We start from the raw sequence: 18,101 nt of genomic DNA on the forward strand, positions 1-18,101 counted from the left end.
TCCGAGGCATATGGGGACCGTCGGACCCCTCGGGAGGGGGGTCAATGGCCCCCACAAATTTTCAGGACTTTAAAAACTGATTTTATGGGGCATTTTGAGGTTGGACGTTAATGGATCCACCTCCCCCCCTTCCCCCCACACACTCTTTGGAGAGATGGATCCTGGCTCTTTTAAACAAACTGTGCATTTTCTCAAAAAATTGTGCTTACTAGGTAAATCTTCAAGTCTAATATGTGCTTTCGTTCCCCAGACCTAACAACAAGGTTTCCGGCGACTAGGTTATGTTGGCCGTTGCTACATCATGTTTTTGTGTCGCACGCTATGTCTAACATGTGTGCTTGCGGCAGCCATCCTTCGGGTCTCACCGCCAATACCTGGGCACCTCAATATGAACTAAAAATTAACTTTTTCAATAGCGATAGAATGAACTACAACACTGTATAATGTAAATTTTTTAATAAGCATAAAATAAGAATCAAGTAAATATGACAAGAAATTAAATATTAAAATAAACTAACATTTCTTCTTATCTTCCAATTTTCTTAGCGAGTGTAGTCAGTCAGCAGAATCCACATGAAAAAAAAAGGAGACATTAATTATAACCCAAACACAAATTTTTATATGTTATAAAAAAATTTTTACTAACATATTTGGGAGATAAAAACCGGTGAACATGTATTAAAAAGTGTTAAGTATATCTGATTGCAAATGTTGTTAATTAAAACATAGGATATGTATATACTGATCCTGTGGTACATTATGCTTGCTTTTATAATTTAGTAAATCAAAAAATCCTGGACACGACAAAAAAAAAATTGACTGTCACAATACAAACGAATTATGCCAAGTCTTGTGGAAATTGTTTCATTTGTAGTCCACTTAAGATCATCATTTATTGTAATATGAAAAGTTTTTGTTGTGTTAGAGATCTTACGAAGTAGCATAAATTAAAATCAGCAAGTATCATGTACCTGAGGGTAAAGGGATAGAGTTGGATACGTGACACAGAACTTCTACTGACATAAGCTGCCTGAATCAGACTGCAGGAACGGCCTTGCTTCCGACTGCTCACTACCCGCTGTGGAAGATCTCTCATTGGCTGGGCCTGCAGTCTGGACAGTTTGTCCTTGGGCCATAATTTGGGGAACGTGTCCCATCATATTGTTGGCCGGTCGCACCATTTTGGTGGCATTCGCAACTTAAGTTCCCGACAAACAGGGCAGTTCCACTTTCTGAATGTCTGTGTATTCCGTTCTCTTTCCTTCCTTGTTTCCAACATCCTCTAATCCAAATCATGCCAATCCCTCCATGACTTCATGGGTATGTGTAGGAGATGCGATGCATAGGCCATCGGAGATGATCAAGCAGTTTGGGTGGGAAACTTTGCATGGGTAAGGTGGAAACACTGGTATGGTTTATTTTAGGCGATGAAGGGGGAGGGTGGCTAGGGAAAGATGGGAAATAGGTTGTGTAAAGGGTACAAAGGTAGGAGAGAGCATGAGTGGAAGATAAGAAGGAAACAGACATAAAGAAAAACTAAAGAATTATAACGACGAGCACATGGTTAAGTAATATCCAGTGTATGATTGAATTAGTGGTCATCCATTCCACCCAATAAAAACAGGTGAGAAAGCAGCCATGTTATTTAATTTAAATTTTTGTATTCGTGGGTATCAGCTGTATCTGAATATATAGGGATGCGTCCATAGCACACACATCCCTACATCCCTTAGCACATGCAGCCACAATGTGGACAGTGTTGCCAACTCCAACTAGACTCGCTCAATATCAAAAGTTGCTAGAAAGCCGCTAAAACTGATCCTACCAAGGGGGGACACGGATTTCGTTCTGAGAGGGGCACAAGTGGCCAGTGGTGGTCTGAAAAGGAAAGGAAGTGGGGGCCACATGAAAAAAAAAAATAAAAATTTGTTGGTAAGTAATTAAATTATAATTAAATAATGCATCGTGGGTAATACTCTGAAATCGCAGCTTTTTAGAATGGAAATAAAAAAAATCTGAAAACATGTTTTTCATACACTTACACGTGTTCCTTCATTTATTCTCGAAGGATGGTCTCTTAATTCCTACTGGTTTGTGAAATATAACAATTTAAAGCTTACATGACAATACCTGTGTTTTCACACTGCCATTAATTGTTTACCCGTGATTGTGTATCTCTTTCTTTAGCATAACTGTAGCCAACTATGGAAAAATAAAAATACGCTAATTCTTCAGTTTCATATATTGAAGTTAATCCCTGGATCCCGATGGCTGGATCATGATGGCATGATCCTATTGGCTTGATCCTATGATATATGATGCTTGCTGTTTTAGTTCAGTATGTATTAAGATCCTGAAGGCATGAACCTGAGGGCTTGATCCTGTGATTCAGTACGTCGGAAGATCCTGTACCTACATCAAAATTTTTTTTGTCATAATAATGAATTATGACCATAAGTCGAATAAAAAGTTGTTTTTTTTCAACCTACAATAACAATTTTTTCTTATTTTTCAATTTCTTTAATGTACAGAATCTTCCGACATACTGAATTAAAACAGCAAGCATCATGTACTTCAGGACCAAGCCAACAGGATCATGCCATCAGGATGACGTACTGAATTAAAAACAGCAAGCATCACGTACCACAGGATCAAACCTTCAGGAACCAGAGTTAAACTGGGATGCACGAAACACCAGCCCCATCAAACACAGAATACACAATGGCTGTAATCTAAGAATTCCCTGGAAAGATTGTAAAATTCAATGTGTCCGCTACTTCAGTGCATAGCACGAATTCCTCACAGAAAATGACTTTCTTTTTTTTTTCTGCTACGTAGCCTACAGCTTGTCACCAACTGCCAAGAGGTCAACTTTTGCTCGTACAAACTTTGTTATCAAATTGTAATCAAAATCAATATGTATGTCTTACACCCATGCTTTACCCGGGACTCAAACCCAGAACCCCTCACACCATAAGCTACGAAGGTCGGCAGAAAATGAATGACATTAAGAACAACATTGTCTCCCATTAGATTCGTCGATTACGTCACTGAAAATAGTACATAGGTACTTGAATTACAATGTAACAAAGCAAACATTTCATAATACATTTTCTTATTATAATAAAACAACAAACATGAAATAAAAGAATTAAAAATTCTTTATAATTGCAATACAGTCGTTATTTAAACAAATTTCATTTTTACAATTACATTGACTAAAGTTCCCAAAAAATAAAATTTAAAAAACCAACACGGGTAAACAATGTCGGCAATTGTGTGAATACATACGTATTGTAATATAGGCTGTAAACCATTATGATTTCACAGACCAGTAGGTAATAAACACTTTCCTTTCAAGGTTAATTCTGAAACGTATTAAGTTTATGGTAAACATATATTCCTATTTTCCGCGGGTAAACAATGAATAGCGGCAGCAGCATAAAAGCACAGGTATTGTAATGTAAGATATACACATTTAATTTTTCTACAAACCAGTAGGAATTACAAAACCATCCCTTCGGAGTACATTTATATAGGTGTGCAGTGTGTGAAAAACATGTTTTCCGAATTTTTTCTTTCCGTTCTAAAAAGCCGCGATATCAGAGTACTACTCGCATCGTGGGTAGTTTTAAAACATTATTGCCAAAAAATACTAGAAATATGCAATTGCATTTGAAATAAAAGGCAACAACGGTTTAACAAATATATATATAAGTTATTCATTGTCGAAACTTAAATCAAATAATTCTTCGTTCACATGCTTATCTGACACAGCCGCAGTTGAAATAGAGGGTTGAACGTCACTCTAAAGCTGACGATGCATTTCAACGATTTTTGTTTGTTCCGATGAGTTGCAGCACTACCGAAGGTTTTTCAAAACATGCACCATTTTTGTTTTGAACTTTTGGCAATAACAAATAACATAGAGTAAGGGCAATAATAGTTTGATAAGTATTATTTTATTTCATTTTAATTCGATACTATCTGAACAGAAAATCGATATTTAAAAATTATCGATATATTTGCTATACCTATCGGCTTATGACAAGGAGGAGGAGGAGGACGGAAAGTAATGCTCGTTGGGACGGAAGGACGGATGGCTGACGGACGTCTGATGGATCATTGTGAGTCCAGCTTCGAGTTAGGTTACAGTTGTATTCCAACAATGGATTGCTCATTCGCTACCTTACCCGAATATCGTGGAATACCGCCCTAAATGTTGTTGTGACACACAAGTGTCATGGCTGTTATGAAAATGTGTTGTTTTTTCTGTTGCTGTTCGATGTCTTGACCGGGAAGAAGCCGAATGTTTGTGAATTTTTCACATATTTAGATGAAGTTAACGCATGCTTTTCTCGTAGGGTGTATTCTCTACTGATTTACCGAGTTAGTTTATATTTAAAAGGGTTCTAGAGGGGGAGGGACTATGAATGAAAGATATATAGGATGTAGAAGAGAACAGAGGAAGAGAAAATAGGTACTTATTCCTGTTGAGGACAGGGAGGGATTGAAATTAGTTGGATTGGCTGCTGTTTATGATAACGGTGGTGAGGGAATTTAGGATATTGCGAGAGAGGGCAAGCTCCTGCCCTTTACTGTACTTTCTCCTACTCCATTCTGTCCCTTGTAATTGGTTCCAGCTCACTGCTAGATATTCTAGGATTGGCATTTATCGTCTTTGCTCCTTCAGCAACCTTTTTAGCAAGCCCAGAGCTTTTGACCCATGTTTAGTACTTCCTGCACCTGGTTCCTTGTCATATTAGATCTGCTTAGTGACACTGCTAGGTACGTAACCGTTCTGCCTACTTTTATCTATTGTCCTTTCCTCACTTAAGCAGTCTTTTTCTCCAGAATATATTTGCCTTCATCACGTGTGTCATTTGACTCTTTCTCATCCATCGCTCCAGCCTGTCTGTATCATCCTGCAGATTTTGTCCTCCCGCCATTTCATACAACAAAAAGTTCCATTATCACATATCAAAGTTCATCTCTTCATTCTGACTGTCATATTTTTATTCATTAGTCCTGTGGTACCTACATGTTGCTTGCTGTTGTAATTTATTATGCCATACCTTGTAGAATTTTTTTTCATTTATTGTATCCAACTTATGATAATAATTCATTACATTATAAGTTTTGATTATGTTAAGTATCTTTCTACATACAAAATTAAACCAGCAAACATCATGTACCACAGGATCAATGTATACAGAATTATGCCATCGGAATCAAGGGATAAACTTGGTTATGTAAAATGAAACAATTACTCACGTTTGTCATCATGCCATAAAAGCACATTTTTAAATCACATCAAACTGCATTTTTTTTCCTTTTTTCTTCTTTTTTTTTCTTCCAAATTCTTAATCCCAACTTTGCTCTATTTTGTTTGGTAGAAAACCAAAACTGAGAAAGTGCCTGAATCCTTTTGTGTTTATTGTTTAATTAGTTATTTAAAATAGGGGCTTTATTGCTGCAGGTAGAAGGGTGTGCCCTGCTTCTGTTCCAAAAACCAGAACGGTATTAATTTGCTTTAAAAAACTGTGCAGGATTCAGAAGCGTGTACTTCAGGAATATTTACAGTATATATTTGGATCACCAATATTAGTATGTATAAATTTAATTCTGTTTTCTGCATAATTATAGCTTGGTGTTGATTGTATTATATAGCCCTACTGTGTGTGTGTGTATTTTATTACTTATTTATTTGATAACTGATATAGGTTTATATCCTACCGTTAATTTTTATTATTTGAACCATTTGAAATATGATTGTATGATTTGTATTGTTGATTTATATTTAACTTCTATTGTATTAAATTGTATTTAACTTGCTCCATGTTCCTAATTTGGGACTAAACGGAGTGCATGAATAAATAAATAAATCAGAGTTGGTGTTTTTCTTACAAGAGCCACTAATGTCTATGATCACTGTGCCCCGCAGGAAGGCGCGGATGTCGTCGTCCAGCAAGATGAAGCCGGGCAGCGCGAAGAAGGGCCCGGGGAAGCCCAGGGAGCACCTCAAGGGCAGCTCGTCCAAGACGAAGGGAGGGGAGGGCGGGGGCGCGGAGCCCCCGGCGCCCAAGGAGCTGTCGTTCCCCCTGCTGAAGACGGTCGACAACGACCGCATGCTGCCGCGCTACTCGGCCGTGCTGCACCGCACGGACGACGACGGGGTCGGCATGGAGGACCTGGACGCCTTGCAGCTGGAGCTGGAGGCCTTGCTGTCCGCCGTCGTCGTGCGCAGCCGAGCCCTGACCGACGAGATACAGGTGCGTCCGTGTCCGAGTGCTCTTCAGCGATGAGCCCTCACAGAAGATACGTGTTCGTCCACATAAAATTTGCACCTTTATTTTTAATTTGTCTGAATATTTCTGTTCTAATTATGCTTATTAGTTATTGTTACTAATGATTTTATTGTATAAGTGCGACTATTTTGGTAAAATAAGTATCAAGAAATATTATGGTTCAATATTTGTTAAATAGTTAACTATTTTTATGATTTAATACAGTTAAAGAAAAAAAATCAAAATACAGTACACTCCCGATTATCCGTGAAATTAAGTGGTAGGGCCACCGCTGATAGTGAAAAGAGCCGAAAATGGGAAACAAAAATGGAAACATTAATTTCAATTTAAAAATGTAAAAATTTATGTACAGTAAAAGTTACAATTAACTGTAAAAAATTTTAAATTATGCTAAAGTTTTAGTATTTTGCTGAATAATTAACATACAATACATTTCAGTAATGTGAACATAAAAGTGCTCAAACATACGACTAGAAACAAAGCGTGACAGAGACAGAAATAGCAACGCATGCCAACCTACTGCGTGAGTTCGGAGAAGACCTGTGGCGTTTTACTGTATACTGCACACAATACACTCGTCAATAGAGTTCAAACTTGCTCACTTGTAATAAAGTACAGATTTACATATGTGCAGCAATTTTTTCGTAGCATGCGCTGATAATAGGGAGTTTACTGTATCCTGTTTTATAAACGATATGGACCTGAAAGTGAAACCGTAAAACCTTGTCCCCGGCAACTCGGTGGTGCGGATGTTCGTGTAGTGATGTCGTGGAAGCCAAGACGCGGAGCCAGTGACGCGAGGAGTCGGTGCATGTGTGTGTGGTGTCAGATCCTGAGCAGCGCGGAGGAGAAGCGGGAGAAGAAGAGCGTGAAGCTGGGGCCCGTGTCGCCGGGCGGCAAGCGCAGCAAGCACCACGACAAACCAGCCAAGAAGCTCAAGGACTCGTACGGGAAGGTGCGGCACTGCACGCCTCCGGCAATTCGTTACAAATTCAATTTTTCTTTAATATTGTGCAAATGAAAATAATTTCTTGTATATTAGAGCTGTACCGATACACCCAATTTTGCAGATATACCGATACACTGATTCAACTTTTGCCGATATACCAATACGCCTATTCTACTTTGATATACCAATACGCCGATTCAACTTTTGCCGATATACCAATACGCCGATTCAACTTTTGCCGATGTACAGATACGCAGATTCAACAGTTAGGAATTATATAATAATTGGACGTAGTTATGCAAAAAGGAACCAACCCACATGAAACCTATTCTGAGTATTTTGAAGTTAAAGTTAATTATAAATTGTAATTCTCATAATGATAACATAATGTGGGTATAATTTTAATGGTCTAGTATAAATACTGATATTGATATAATAATAGCAACGACGGTACGATCAACCTTGTACTATTTTAATTTATTTTCAAATAAAATATAACAAAATTGTGGGTTGGTTCCTTTTTCCATAACTAAGTCCAATTGTGCTTAAATTTGGTAATAGTATGGTTAATACAAACCTCATTATTGCAAAGTTTCAAAATTATGGTCCCTTCAGGTTGTAGTATCATTGATGTTGAACTGTACTTGTATGCAAAGGCAGTTTTGTCGGAGGTGGAACCGAGCATGGCATGTCTCCAGGCGAAGGAGTCGGCGCACTCGCCCCTGTCCATCAAGATCACCAAGCTGAAGGGGGTGCAAGGGCTGGCGGTGAGCCCCGCCCACACGGTGCCGCTCCCGGAGCCCCACGCGCTGTCGGACCCGTCCAAGCTGGAGGCCCCGCGGATGCTGCTGCCCAAGAACGACACCCCCAACAAGTTCTGGCTGTCCGTGGAGCCGTACTGCGCCGACATCCTGCCCGAGGACGTCAAGCTGCTGGACGAGCTGATCCAGGAGCACGACCAGGTACCGTCTCGGATCCTCCCCCGTCTCCCCTGTCTCCGTAGCCGAGCGGGAGACCGTGCACTGCATGACACCGAGATGCAGCGCAATTCACCTCAACTACCTAATTTTGTCTGTTAAAACATAGACTTGATTTTATAAATCTTTAGTTTATAGTATTATTATAAACCTAAAATATTATGTACAAAAAAAATATTTATTTATTTATTTATTTATTTATTTGTTTATTTATTTATTCATTCAATTTTTGTTCTGTAGATCCCATATGGAGGTAAGGACTCCGGGATATAGAACAAGTCAGTTAATACAAATATATACATATATACAAACAAACTGTACAACCACAAAAAACTAAAAATTACAGAGTACTTTTACATTTCAAAAGGAAGAAAGAGAGATTAAAAAAAAAAAACATGGTACGTAATAAATTGTATAAACTGAAGTCTAAAGCTCAGAGTGAAGAGTTAGTTTACAAAACTCAATATTTTTCTCGTATTGTGATTTATTTAAATAAAATCTACCAGAGTTTAGTTTTCTTATCTGTTATTAGGTCAAAGAATTCTATCAGAGAGTAGGAAGAATTTTCTAACAGAACTTGTTTGATTGTTCTTTTGAATATAGGTAAATGCGTTATATTTGTGACATTAAAGCAGTGTATAGCTGATACCTTCATACATAGCTAAAGGTCTACAGAGAAACACGTTATTTTAAGTATGTATTTAACAGTGCATATTTGTGTTAATAGTATTGAAATAATAAGACAGTGACACAAAGTAAAATTTTAATTTCATAACATGTTTGAACTTTCTCGGTCCTGGATACACCACAAACTATCGACCAGAGCTGCATCGAAACACTAGCCTAATGGACCCACTAGAACTGTATCGTAGTGTACGCTGCCATTTTTCTGTTGCGTCCGAATTCTCACAAGGGATGCCGATGCTTCCCTACATGAGTCCACTAAAGTCAAAGTTCCTAGGGATGCGACACTCGCATCCACTGATACGTCACTACGTCCGTTAGCTTCGGAAAAATGTTTTATTTTGTTTTATATAATATTGCCTCAGTTAAATATTATAAGTTTAAGCAATAACTCAAATAAAGACAAATAAAGATGTTAATAAAAATAACTTGGAAGGTCTATTGTTGTTATTTACTTTTTGCTGAATATTCACAGATATAACTCAAAATGGCTACGTGAACATTAGTACCGCCAACTGAGAACAGCTAGCAGTAAAAGTATTCAGATGCTATCCATCCATTAGGAATGCATCCTTTAAATTGTGGCTGCATTTGCTAAGGGATCTAGGCATGTGAGTGCCATGGACACAGCCCAGGGCCGCAACTAGAGGGGGGCAAGCGGGGCATACGCCCCGGGCGCAAAGCTGTGGGGTTGCCGAAATCGCTTGCATTGTAATTCCTACTGTACCCCCTTTGACCAAAAACTTGCAGAAGGCAGGATACAAAGAATTGACAGCGAAATAGTGAGTTATGTATTCTTTGGTTCTTTATATGAACATAGAAAAAATATATGCAGAACACGCCAAAATATATATATATATATATATATATATATATTAAATTAAACAATTAACAACAGGGTATAGCAGGCTTCGCCCCTCTTGATTAGAAGTACATAACGCAATAAAATAACAAGTATACCTATACCACCCCGGTGCACCTAGGGGGTCGCACATGAACTAGATGCTGTTCCCTTACTGACTTGGTTAACATCATAACCACCACAATAAATATAAAATACAAGAAAAACTTAAATGACAATATCACTTAAAACTGCACTATATATATAGATAGATATAGATAGATAGATATAGATAGATATAGATATAGATAGATATAGATAGATAGATAGATATAGATAGATAGATATAGATGGATAGATAGATAGATAGATAGATAGATAGATAGATAGAAATATAAAATATTACCACCTTTTACACAATAAATTAGGTGCTCGGTTCAGTTAATCTACTCATTCAATGTTTTTGGCAAATTAATTTATTGTTGCCTCAAACTCTTCCAGTCCAATTCGAAAGTTCATGATCAGGCACTAGAGAGAAAATATATTTATAATAAATTATTATAATTATTCAAAGCCCATTTTCTGCCTCACAAAATACCCTATCGAGCACCTGACTAGCCACCTTTCTAAATTGACTTGACAAACATAGCTACATAAAAATTTATAACGTTATAAAAATTGCAAAAAAAAATACAGTAAAATCTCATTAGAAAAATACCCAGTGCGCATAACTCGCATGAAGGGTACAAAATATGAACAATTTCCCTCCCAAATAGGTAACGACTCAATTCCAGACTTGACGACGTAGTTACTTGCTGCTGTGTCTAATCCATAACAAAAAAAAAAAAAAATTCCTTCAAAAATATTACAGTTATATCCAAACGTTATCTCGAAGGTGAAAATACCGGCGTAGCGTAGCCCACAAGGTCTACCCAGCAAAGGTCCACAGAAGGTCCGTCTGACTTAATCTAGACGAAAACTAAATTTCAACACGTACAGTTTGTCTGTTGCCATCTGCTTCCGGAGATATCAAATAAAGAAGCCTCAAAACCAAGCATTTACACTTCCTCGCAGACAAGCCTTAAACGGGCTGAAGGAGGATCAGCAGCACGCACGGCACCATTTGACATCCACGACATTAGCGACTAGGCTCACTCAACAAAAATTTAAAATTCTCAATTTACTAAAAATAAAATTTTTCTCCTCATTGGTAAAGTCCCGATTTTATGGTGTTATTTTTTGATCAATTTCGTTTTAAAAATATGAGATTTCGGTGTTATCGGTTTTATTTTTAGTAAAAGATAAAACCATCGTTTATTAACAAAACTAAATAAAACCAGCATTTTATAACTTACAAGAAACAGCAATATACAACAATACTCAATACAAAAACAGCAACTCAAAAAGATGTATTTTAAAATGTGTGAAAACTCGATGGCTAGACGCTAGAGTAATGTTTCAGTGTCGCAAAGTACTAGTATACCATCCTTATTGGAACATGCTCTGAGATTTTTTCCGCCTAATCTAGGTTTCACGTCTTTGCATTGTATGTATCTATGGACTCTATGAAGTGAAGAATCAAAACAAAGCACGTACATTGTACATGTAACCTGTATTTCATTTTATAGTGGTCTAGAATGGAATTCAAAACTTGCCGAGTTGATTCCAGCCATAATTATGCTACGGAAACCAGAAGTTTATGTTAAATAAATAATAACAGCTACTGATTGTTGCCTATTTTCTTGTTTGTCGTGTGTTGACATGTTTTTCGGTGTTTTGTCGCACGTTAATGTGTTTTTCGATGTTATTTCGTTTTATCGCGATTCACCATATAATCGGGACTCTACTCATTGGTAATAACTGCGTAGAACACTGCTGCACTCGAACATGGTGTAACCGACGGAGCAAAACCTGCCGTAACTAAGTTATTATGTTCCACCAAGGTTTACCAAACTTCCACACTAAGTTACAGCCATGGATTTTATTACGCAGCCACTCCATCTGCAGGAAAAAATGTAACCCACTCAGGCCATGGCTCGTAGCAGACAGACACTCCCCAGAGAAAACTCGTCAACAACCCAGCGCGCCACAGGTACCAACCTCAACCCACCAAAAGGGAAACAAATGACAAACGCAAACACCGCGTACCGAAAATTGTCGATCAGAGCCTCACAAGTACACGAGCGGCTCTAGATCCTGACAATCTGAAACGTGCCCGCGCTACTAGATCCACACCGGCCAAAACACCAAATCTGAGGTTACGGCTCGCGCCGCCACACGGCTAACGGTAAATAACACCGCGCCAGTACACAAAAACAAATGCCACCAAATGTGACGTGACACACACGTCACACTACTGCAACTGGTAACTGGTAAAAGGTTTTATGTCAGGAATGTCTAATCTGATTTACAATATGTCTCAACATATTTAATGAACAAGTCTAGTGATTATACGGACTACTTTATGGACATAGTGGGTTCATGCATGGAAGTTACATTAGCACAGAAACTGTTACACGTAGGTATGTAAAATGCTTAAATAGCACCATTTTTCCGTGGGAGGGCCCCCGGACCCCCCCGCAGTATTGGTGTGGTATGTGCAAAAAAATATGGGGGGGGGGGGGGGCATGAATCCATTCGTGCCCCGGGTGCCAGAGACTCTAGTTGCGGTCCTGGACGCAGCCCAGGTGTTGCGGGGACGGGCGCGTGTGTGCCACGGACGCAGCCCAGGTGTGTCAGGGACGGGCGTGTGTCGGGGCAGGACGCAGAGTACCAGAAGGTGCCGCCGCTGGGCCGCCACTACAGCCTGCGCTGGGCCCAAGAGGACCTGCTGGAGGAGCAGGAGGCGGCCAGCAGCCAGGCCAAGGGCTCCAAGGGCCGGCAGCCGGACCTGGCCCTGCCCCCCCGCCCGGGAGACGCCTCGGGCCCGCTCACCCAGCGCCTTGTCACCTGCTTCATGGAGGAGAACGTGATGGTGCCCACGTTCGACCGGGCGCGCGTGCGCGGCGGCGAGAACACCACGCCTCCCCGCGCCAACTCCTTCCGGTACGCCCCGTTTCGCATCATCTGTGAAAGATTTGTGCAGTGGGAGTGCATGACTTGACGTAAGCTTTTGGACATACGCCATTGCTTAGCACATGTGTGTCTGTTAGGCATGGTCGGGCAGAGAAATTTGACTTCGGGCGGGCTCGGGCGGGTAATTGTCCAAAATTTTCGGGCTCGGGCAATCTCGGTCGGGCATCAAAATCAGTTAATGAAATAAATTTTGAACATAAAATAGTCGTACTTAAGTTTGCATTGACAAACCTGAACTGTTTTTATTTATTTACTATACCGCACTGATATGAAAGTTAAACATTAAACTAAAAAATAGAGTGCATATTAATCTTGGAAATAAAGTGCTTATTAACTAAATTGTGTTTGGGTAGCTGCTTGAAGGTTCATTGTCACTGCTGATTGTTTGACCTACACTTCCACTGGTATCCATTTTGGTAAAATAATGACATGAATTAAATAGAAACAATTCACAACCACTTTCTGCAAATGCCACGCAACTACAATGTGTGTAATTAAAGTCAGCTTATAATCCTTCTCGCACACAGCAAGCAGCTCCACCGGCCTTGAACACTACTTTGTGACTATAGAGCAGTGAGCATCCGCCGTGCGTGTGCGCGCGCGCGCGCGCGTGTGTGTGTGTGTGTGTGTGTGTGTGTGTGTGTGTGTGTGAGAGAGGCGGGCGACCAGCTGCATCGTTAGCCAGCGAGAGTAACGGTAAATGTTGACCTTGACCACTTCCGCTTGCTGCAGGGCTCGCTCTCTTATATCTGTCTCCCCCTCCCACAAACACACTTGCTGACCGGGCACCTTCTTTATCTTATCTCTCACGCACACTCACTTCACCGGCTGGTGCCGGGACGGCAGCGGCGTGGCATGTTCCTGCAGCTGCCGCGCGTTCCAAAAAAAAGAAGCTTTGTTTACTTGCGCCGTGCGGTATTGCCGTTTTCCAAGGTGCCCGATAGTTTCGGGCACTGAAATACCCGCCCGGAATTTCGGGTATACTTGATACCCGAAACACTGCCCGAAATTTCGGGTACCTGACCATCCCTAATGTCTGTAGAAGAAAACAACAAAAAAAACACAAATGACAAAAAACGCAAACTAAGCAAAAAAAATTGCTGTTGTCAGGATTTAATGCCACGCAATACTAAATACACACACAATACCTAAATCCTGACAACAGCAATTTTTTTCTTAGTTTGTGTTTTTTGTCATTTGTGTCTTTTTTTTTGTAGTTTTCTTCTACAGACATACGTGTGCTAAGCAATGGCGTATGTCCAAGAGCTTACATCAAGTCATGCAAGTCATTTAACGCCACACAATACTAAATACACACAATACCTAAATCCTGACAACAGCGATTTTTTGCTTAGTTTGTGTTTTTTGTCATTTGTGTTTTTTTTTTGTAGTTTTCTTCTACAGACATACATGTGCTAAGCGATGGCGTATGTCCAAGAGCTTACATCAAACCCTGTTTCGTCTTTCTTTTTCCATTCACTGTAAAACATTACTTACAAAATTTTGAAAATGGGAAAAAATAAAATTGTACCTACGTTGTTTATGGGACATTATATTTCTACTTATTTAAAGGTAATTTTACATTCACGTGTTCTGGGAAGAAAGAAAAAAACCTTTGGTATCATTAAGTTGGGAAGAGTTATGAAATGACATGAGTTTGATTAGGGTTTCATTGTATTTATTTTGTATTCTGTTACAGATTATAGATAAAAATATTCATGCTTAAAAATGTAAGGAAGACAGCAAGAAAATAAGAGTTAGTTTTGGCGGTTGCGCCCTCTGCCGTTCCTTAAGTTATAACTTTAGAGTTGTGTTTTAATTATAATTAGTTTACGATCTTGGTGTTTCCGTTGGTGCTAGTGTTGTACGTTTGGTTATGTTGCCATTGTGGTCTGGCTTTGGTTAGCTGTTTGATATGTTTAGGGGAGAAGGTAACTACATTACTGTAACTTGTTTCTGGTGTAACCCGTTGTCGAGGATGTGAGTGCCGCAAGGAACATGGCGTAGTACCACCTGTGTCTTAATTGTTTATTTGTTGGTATATTTAAATTGCTAAACATTGTAATAAATACATACACTTGGTTTTATGCTTATTATTTTTCTGTGGTGGCAGCACAGAAATTGTTATGGTTGACAGTGCCGAAGGCCTGCAAGAAGAATGAGGTCGGGACCGGCTTGGAACACGCGGCGTCGCTGTATGTGGTTGTGGTGTTGCTGCAGGAACCACACGGTGGGGCACGCCACGTCGGTCGAGCGACGCATCAAGAAGGAGCTGGAGGACCAGGGCCTGCTCGACTCGAACGACTCGGAGATCGTCGATGCGGACGACGAGATCCTGGCCGAGATGAAGAGGTACGTGTGAAGCTGAGGACCGCCGACTGCTGCGTGCCTTAGCAGATGACGAGAGGAGCAAAGATGGTGGTCAAACAAAAACAATTCTCGTGCTGTTTACCAGTCAGGATGTGATTTTAAAAAATAATAATGAGCGATTGTAATGCATTGTGGTGGGAAAATTTATAGTTAAACATGCCAGGCAAGTGTAAGTGAATAATTTGTTGAGACAAGTTTTATGGTTTTTTTTTTTTTAAGTATATGTAACTTAGAACCAAAAATATTCCTTAGTGGATTTGTGAAAAGCTAAAATTCAAAAAGTTTATATTTGTTCTTTAGGATGTTTTATACAGATAGCGTACGGTTATGTGGAGGGTTCTGAACGATAAGGAAAGTATCGGCTCGCGGTTAGCGCCGTTAACGTGTCCATGGAGGTGAATTTTTTCCCGGGTTCGCACGGAACTGTGGTGTCTGTTCCACAGGTAAATTTCACCTTAAATAATTAACCAACTGAGGATTAATGTCTCGTCGACATTTTGAGTCACGAGAGTTGGCGAGGGGCGACTAGTTGACGATAGGGCATTGACGGACTGCGTAAGTGGAGAACACTCAAAGAAATTTTTTGTATATTTTACAAGGGAAATCCTTGGAAACCCTGTTGCCAAGGATATTACTCGTAAAACTACAAGGCAGAGCTTTGTACCATGTGCGATTTTGCAAGGCTCTCTGCCTTGTAGTTTTGCAAGAAATATCCTTGGCAACAGGGTTTCCAAGAATTTCCCTTGTAAAAGTACAAATTTTTTTTTTTTTAGAGTGAAGGCTCACGGTTGTGTCCGCCACTTGGTTTGCTAACAGAATGAAACTTGCTTGTGTATGATTGAGTGTGTGTCGTGATGGAGACGAGGACGTGGTCGCAGGTGCCAGGCGGAGCTGAGGGTCGTCGCGGCACACAACCTGCAGCAGCTGCAGAAGCTGCGCCGCCTCGCCGCCAGCGAGATGTGCCGGCAGGAGCTGAAGAGGCGGCTGCAGCAGGTGGAGGGGGACATCCTCGACGTGTACCGCCGCATCCAGGCGTGCAAGCTGAAGAAGCAGGCGGTGAGCCGGCGCGACCAGGAGCTGGCGCTGGAGGCCGTGCGCGAGCGCCGCGCGCTGCTGGCGCAGGTCGACAAGCTGTGAGGCCCGGGGCCAGTCACTCCTCGGCCGGAGTCGAGGAACACTCGGGCTCGCGTCTGCGTCACGGTCCGCGCCTCCGGCTGGGACTCTCTGCACGCCGTGCCTGAACGCCTCTTCGCGCCACTCGGCGGCACTGCTCGACCGTTCGGATCACCTGAAGTCCAGAGTCGACGAGTACGAACCTACGGACAGAGAGGAACACTCGGGCTTACGTCTGCGACACTGTCCGCGCCTCCGACTGTGCTCTGTACGTACGCCTGAACGCCTCTTCGCGCCACTCGGCAGCACTGCTCGACCGTTCGGATCACCTGAAGTCCGGAGTCGACGAGTATGAACCTACGGACAGAGAGGAACACTCGGGCTCGCGTCTGCGACACACTCTGCGCCTCCAGCTGTGCTCTGTATGTACGCCTGAACGCCTCTTCGCGCCACTCAGCGGCACTGCTCAACAGTTCGGATCACCTGAAGTCCAGAGTCGAGGATCACGAACCTACTGTACGCCTGCCTGAACGTCAGGACACCGGTATTCCGTGCTGCCGTCCCCCACTCTCGCGTTCAGGCTTTACGTGAGGGAGCTCAACTTGCAGCTTTCGCGTACGTGCGGACATCTCGCGTGCGTTACTCTCTCGTGCTGACTGAGACAGTGGATACAGAGACCATTACCAATTACCAGTGAAATCTGTGACAATCTATAAGTAATTAATTAAAATTAAATTCAAAGTGATTTTTAAATTAATTTTTTTTTTGTTATTTATCATTTTGAAATGTATGTGTTTGTAGGGTTTAATCATCATTACATACATATTACGTTATTACGTATCACGTCTTCAAGTTTATTTTGTGATTCTTCATAATTTTTTACAGGGCAATAATTGCTTTTTAGTATGTTTCATTTGAAAATTATATTTGAAAAAATCTGATTAAATGTATAAACCTTGATTAAAAATGATTATATTTTTGAATATTATATGTATGTTTGTGTGTGCATTTTATAAGTTTCACTGTTTCATGTTTGCATAAATGCACCAACTGAGTACAAATTGAAGTTATGAAGGAATAAATATAACTTTCAAACAAACCTTTTCATTGTAGATTTTTTTTTTCCAGCCGGAAAACAGTTCAAATGTGGAGCGTTGAGAAGTCGTCGGATGGACACTGTGTGGTGTGTAGTTTTTAAGTGCAATAAAGTTACTTAAGAAAGGAGGAATACGGTGAGACATTATTCTCCCAATCCCGTTACTCTGTGTGCCACTGGGAATCCTGGGTGCGAGGCACAGGCTCCGAGAGGGGAGGCACCTGCTCGCGCAACGTAAAGCCGTTGCGTAAACATTGTTTCAGTTGACAGTCTGACATGGAGGTGGATGCTAGCATGCTGGCTGTGATTCACGCAGCCAACCGAGCATTTGCACAGACCGCCAGTTTTTGAGGGGCGGGAAAATTTCAGGTGTGAAAAAAAAAGATAGGACAAATCAAATTTGAGGGATGGAAAAATAATTTTTTGTTAACTACTGTAATAATTTGATTTTTCAAAAATGTCAAATCCTTCAGTTTAAGGCACAACAGAAAGAAAAAGAAGGGAAATGACACAGTCTGTCTCTTTGAAAAACCTTTGTTATTTAATTGCATAACTTTTTTTAAAACTGGAATAGGAATGGGGACAGCTAGAGATTATCTGCCCAGAGTTGACAGCTACCTGAAATCGGGGCCTGTATGTGCAGCTATAAAGTGATTCTCTGTGTGGAGAGAGAAAAAAAATATTTGAC

At 40.7% G+C, this 18,101-nt stretch overlaps 1 protein-coding gene across 3 annotated transcripts; it reads left to right on the forward strand.

Annotated features, from left to right (window-relative positions):
- The first annotated feature begins 4,022 nt into the window (after positions 1–4,022).
- LOC134538113 (transcriptional adapter 3-B) lies at positions 4,023–17,545 on the forward strand. Of its 3 annotated transcripts, none has more exons than XM_063379139.1 (7): positions 4,023–4,127; positions 5,945–6,272; positions 7,138–7,263; positions 7,956–8,219; positions 12,521–12,804; positions 15,055–15,186; positions 16,083–17,545. In XM_063379139.1, exons 2-7 carry the CDS (start codon positions 5,955–5,957, stop codon positions 16,339–16,341), a joined length of 1,383 nt encoding a protein of 460 aa, XP_063235209.1. In that variant the 5' UTR covers positions 4,023–4,127; positions 5,945–5,954; the 3' UTR covers positions 16,342–17,545. The 3 variants fall into 3 exon arrangements, with proteins under 3 accessions (XP_063235209.1, XP_063235208.1, XP_063235210.1); XM_063379138.1 differs by having other exon boundaries at positions 4,125–4,311; XM_063379140.1 differs by lacking the exon at positions 4,023–4,127 and adding an exon at positions 4,339–4,480.
- The last annotated feature ends 556 nt before the right edge of the window (positions 17,546–18,101 follow it).

The sequence above is a fragment of the Bacillus rossius genome, chromosome 13 (assembly GCF_032445375.1).
Source record: "Bacillus rossius redtenbacheri isolate Brsri chromosome 13, Brsri_v3, whole genome shotgun sequence".
NCBI classification, from domain to species: Eukaryota; Metazoa; Arthropoda; class Insecta; order Phasmatodea; family Bacillidae; genus Bacillus; species Bacillus rossius.

Bases quoted from the DNA above. Each gene is read 5' to 3' on its own strand.
- LOC134538113 (XM_063379138.1), top strand. The intron at 8,220-12,520 runs GTACCGTCTCGG...GTGTCGGGGCAG, and splicing joins TGATCCAGGAGCACGACCAG to GACGCAGAGTACCAGAAGGT. The intron at 12,805-15,054 runs GTACGCCCCGTT...GTGTTGCTGCAG, and splicing joins CCCCGCGCCAACTCCTTCCG to GAACCACACGGTGGGGCACG.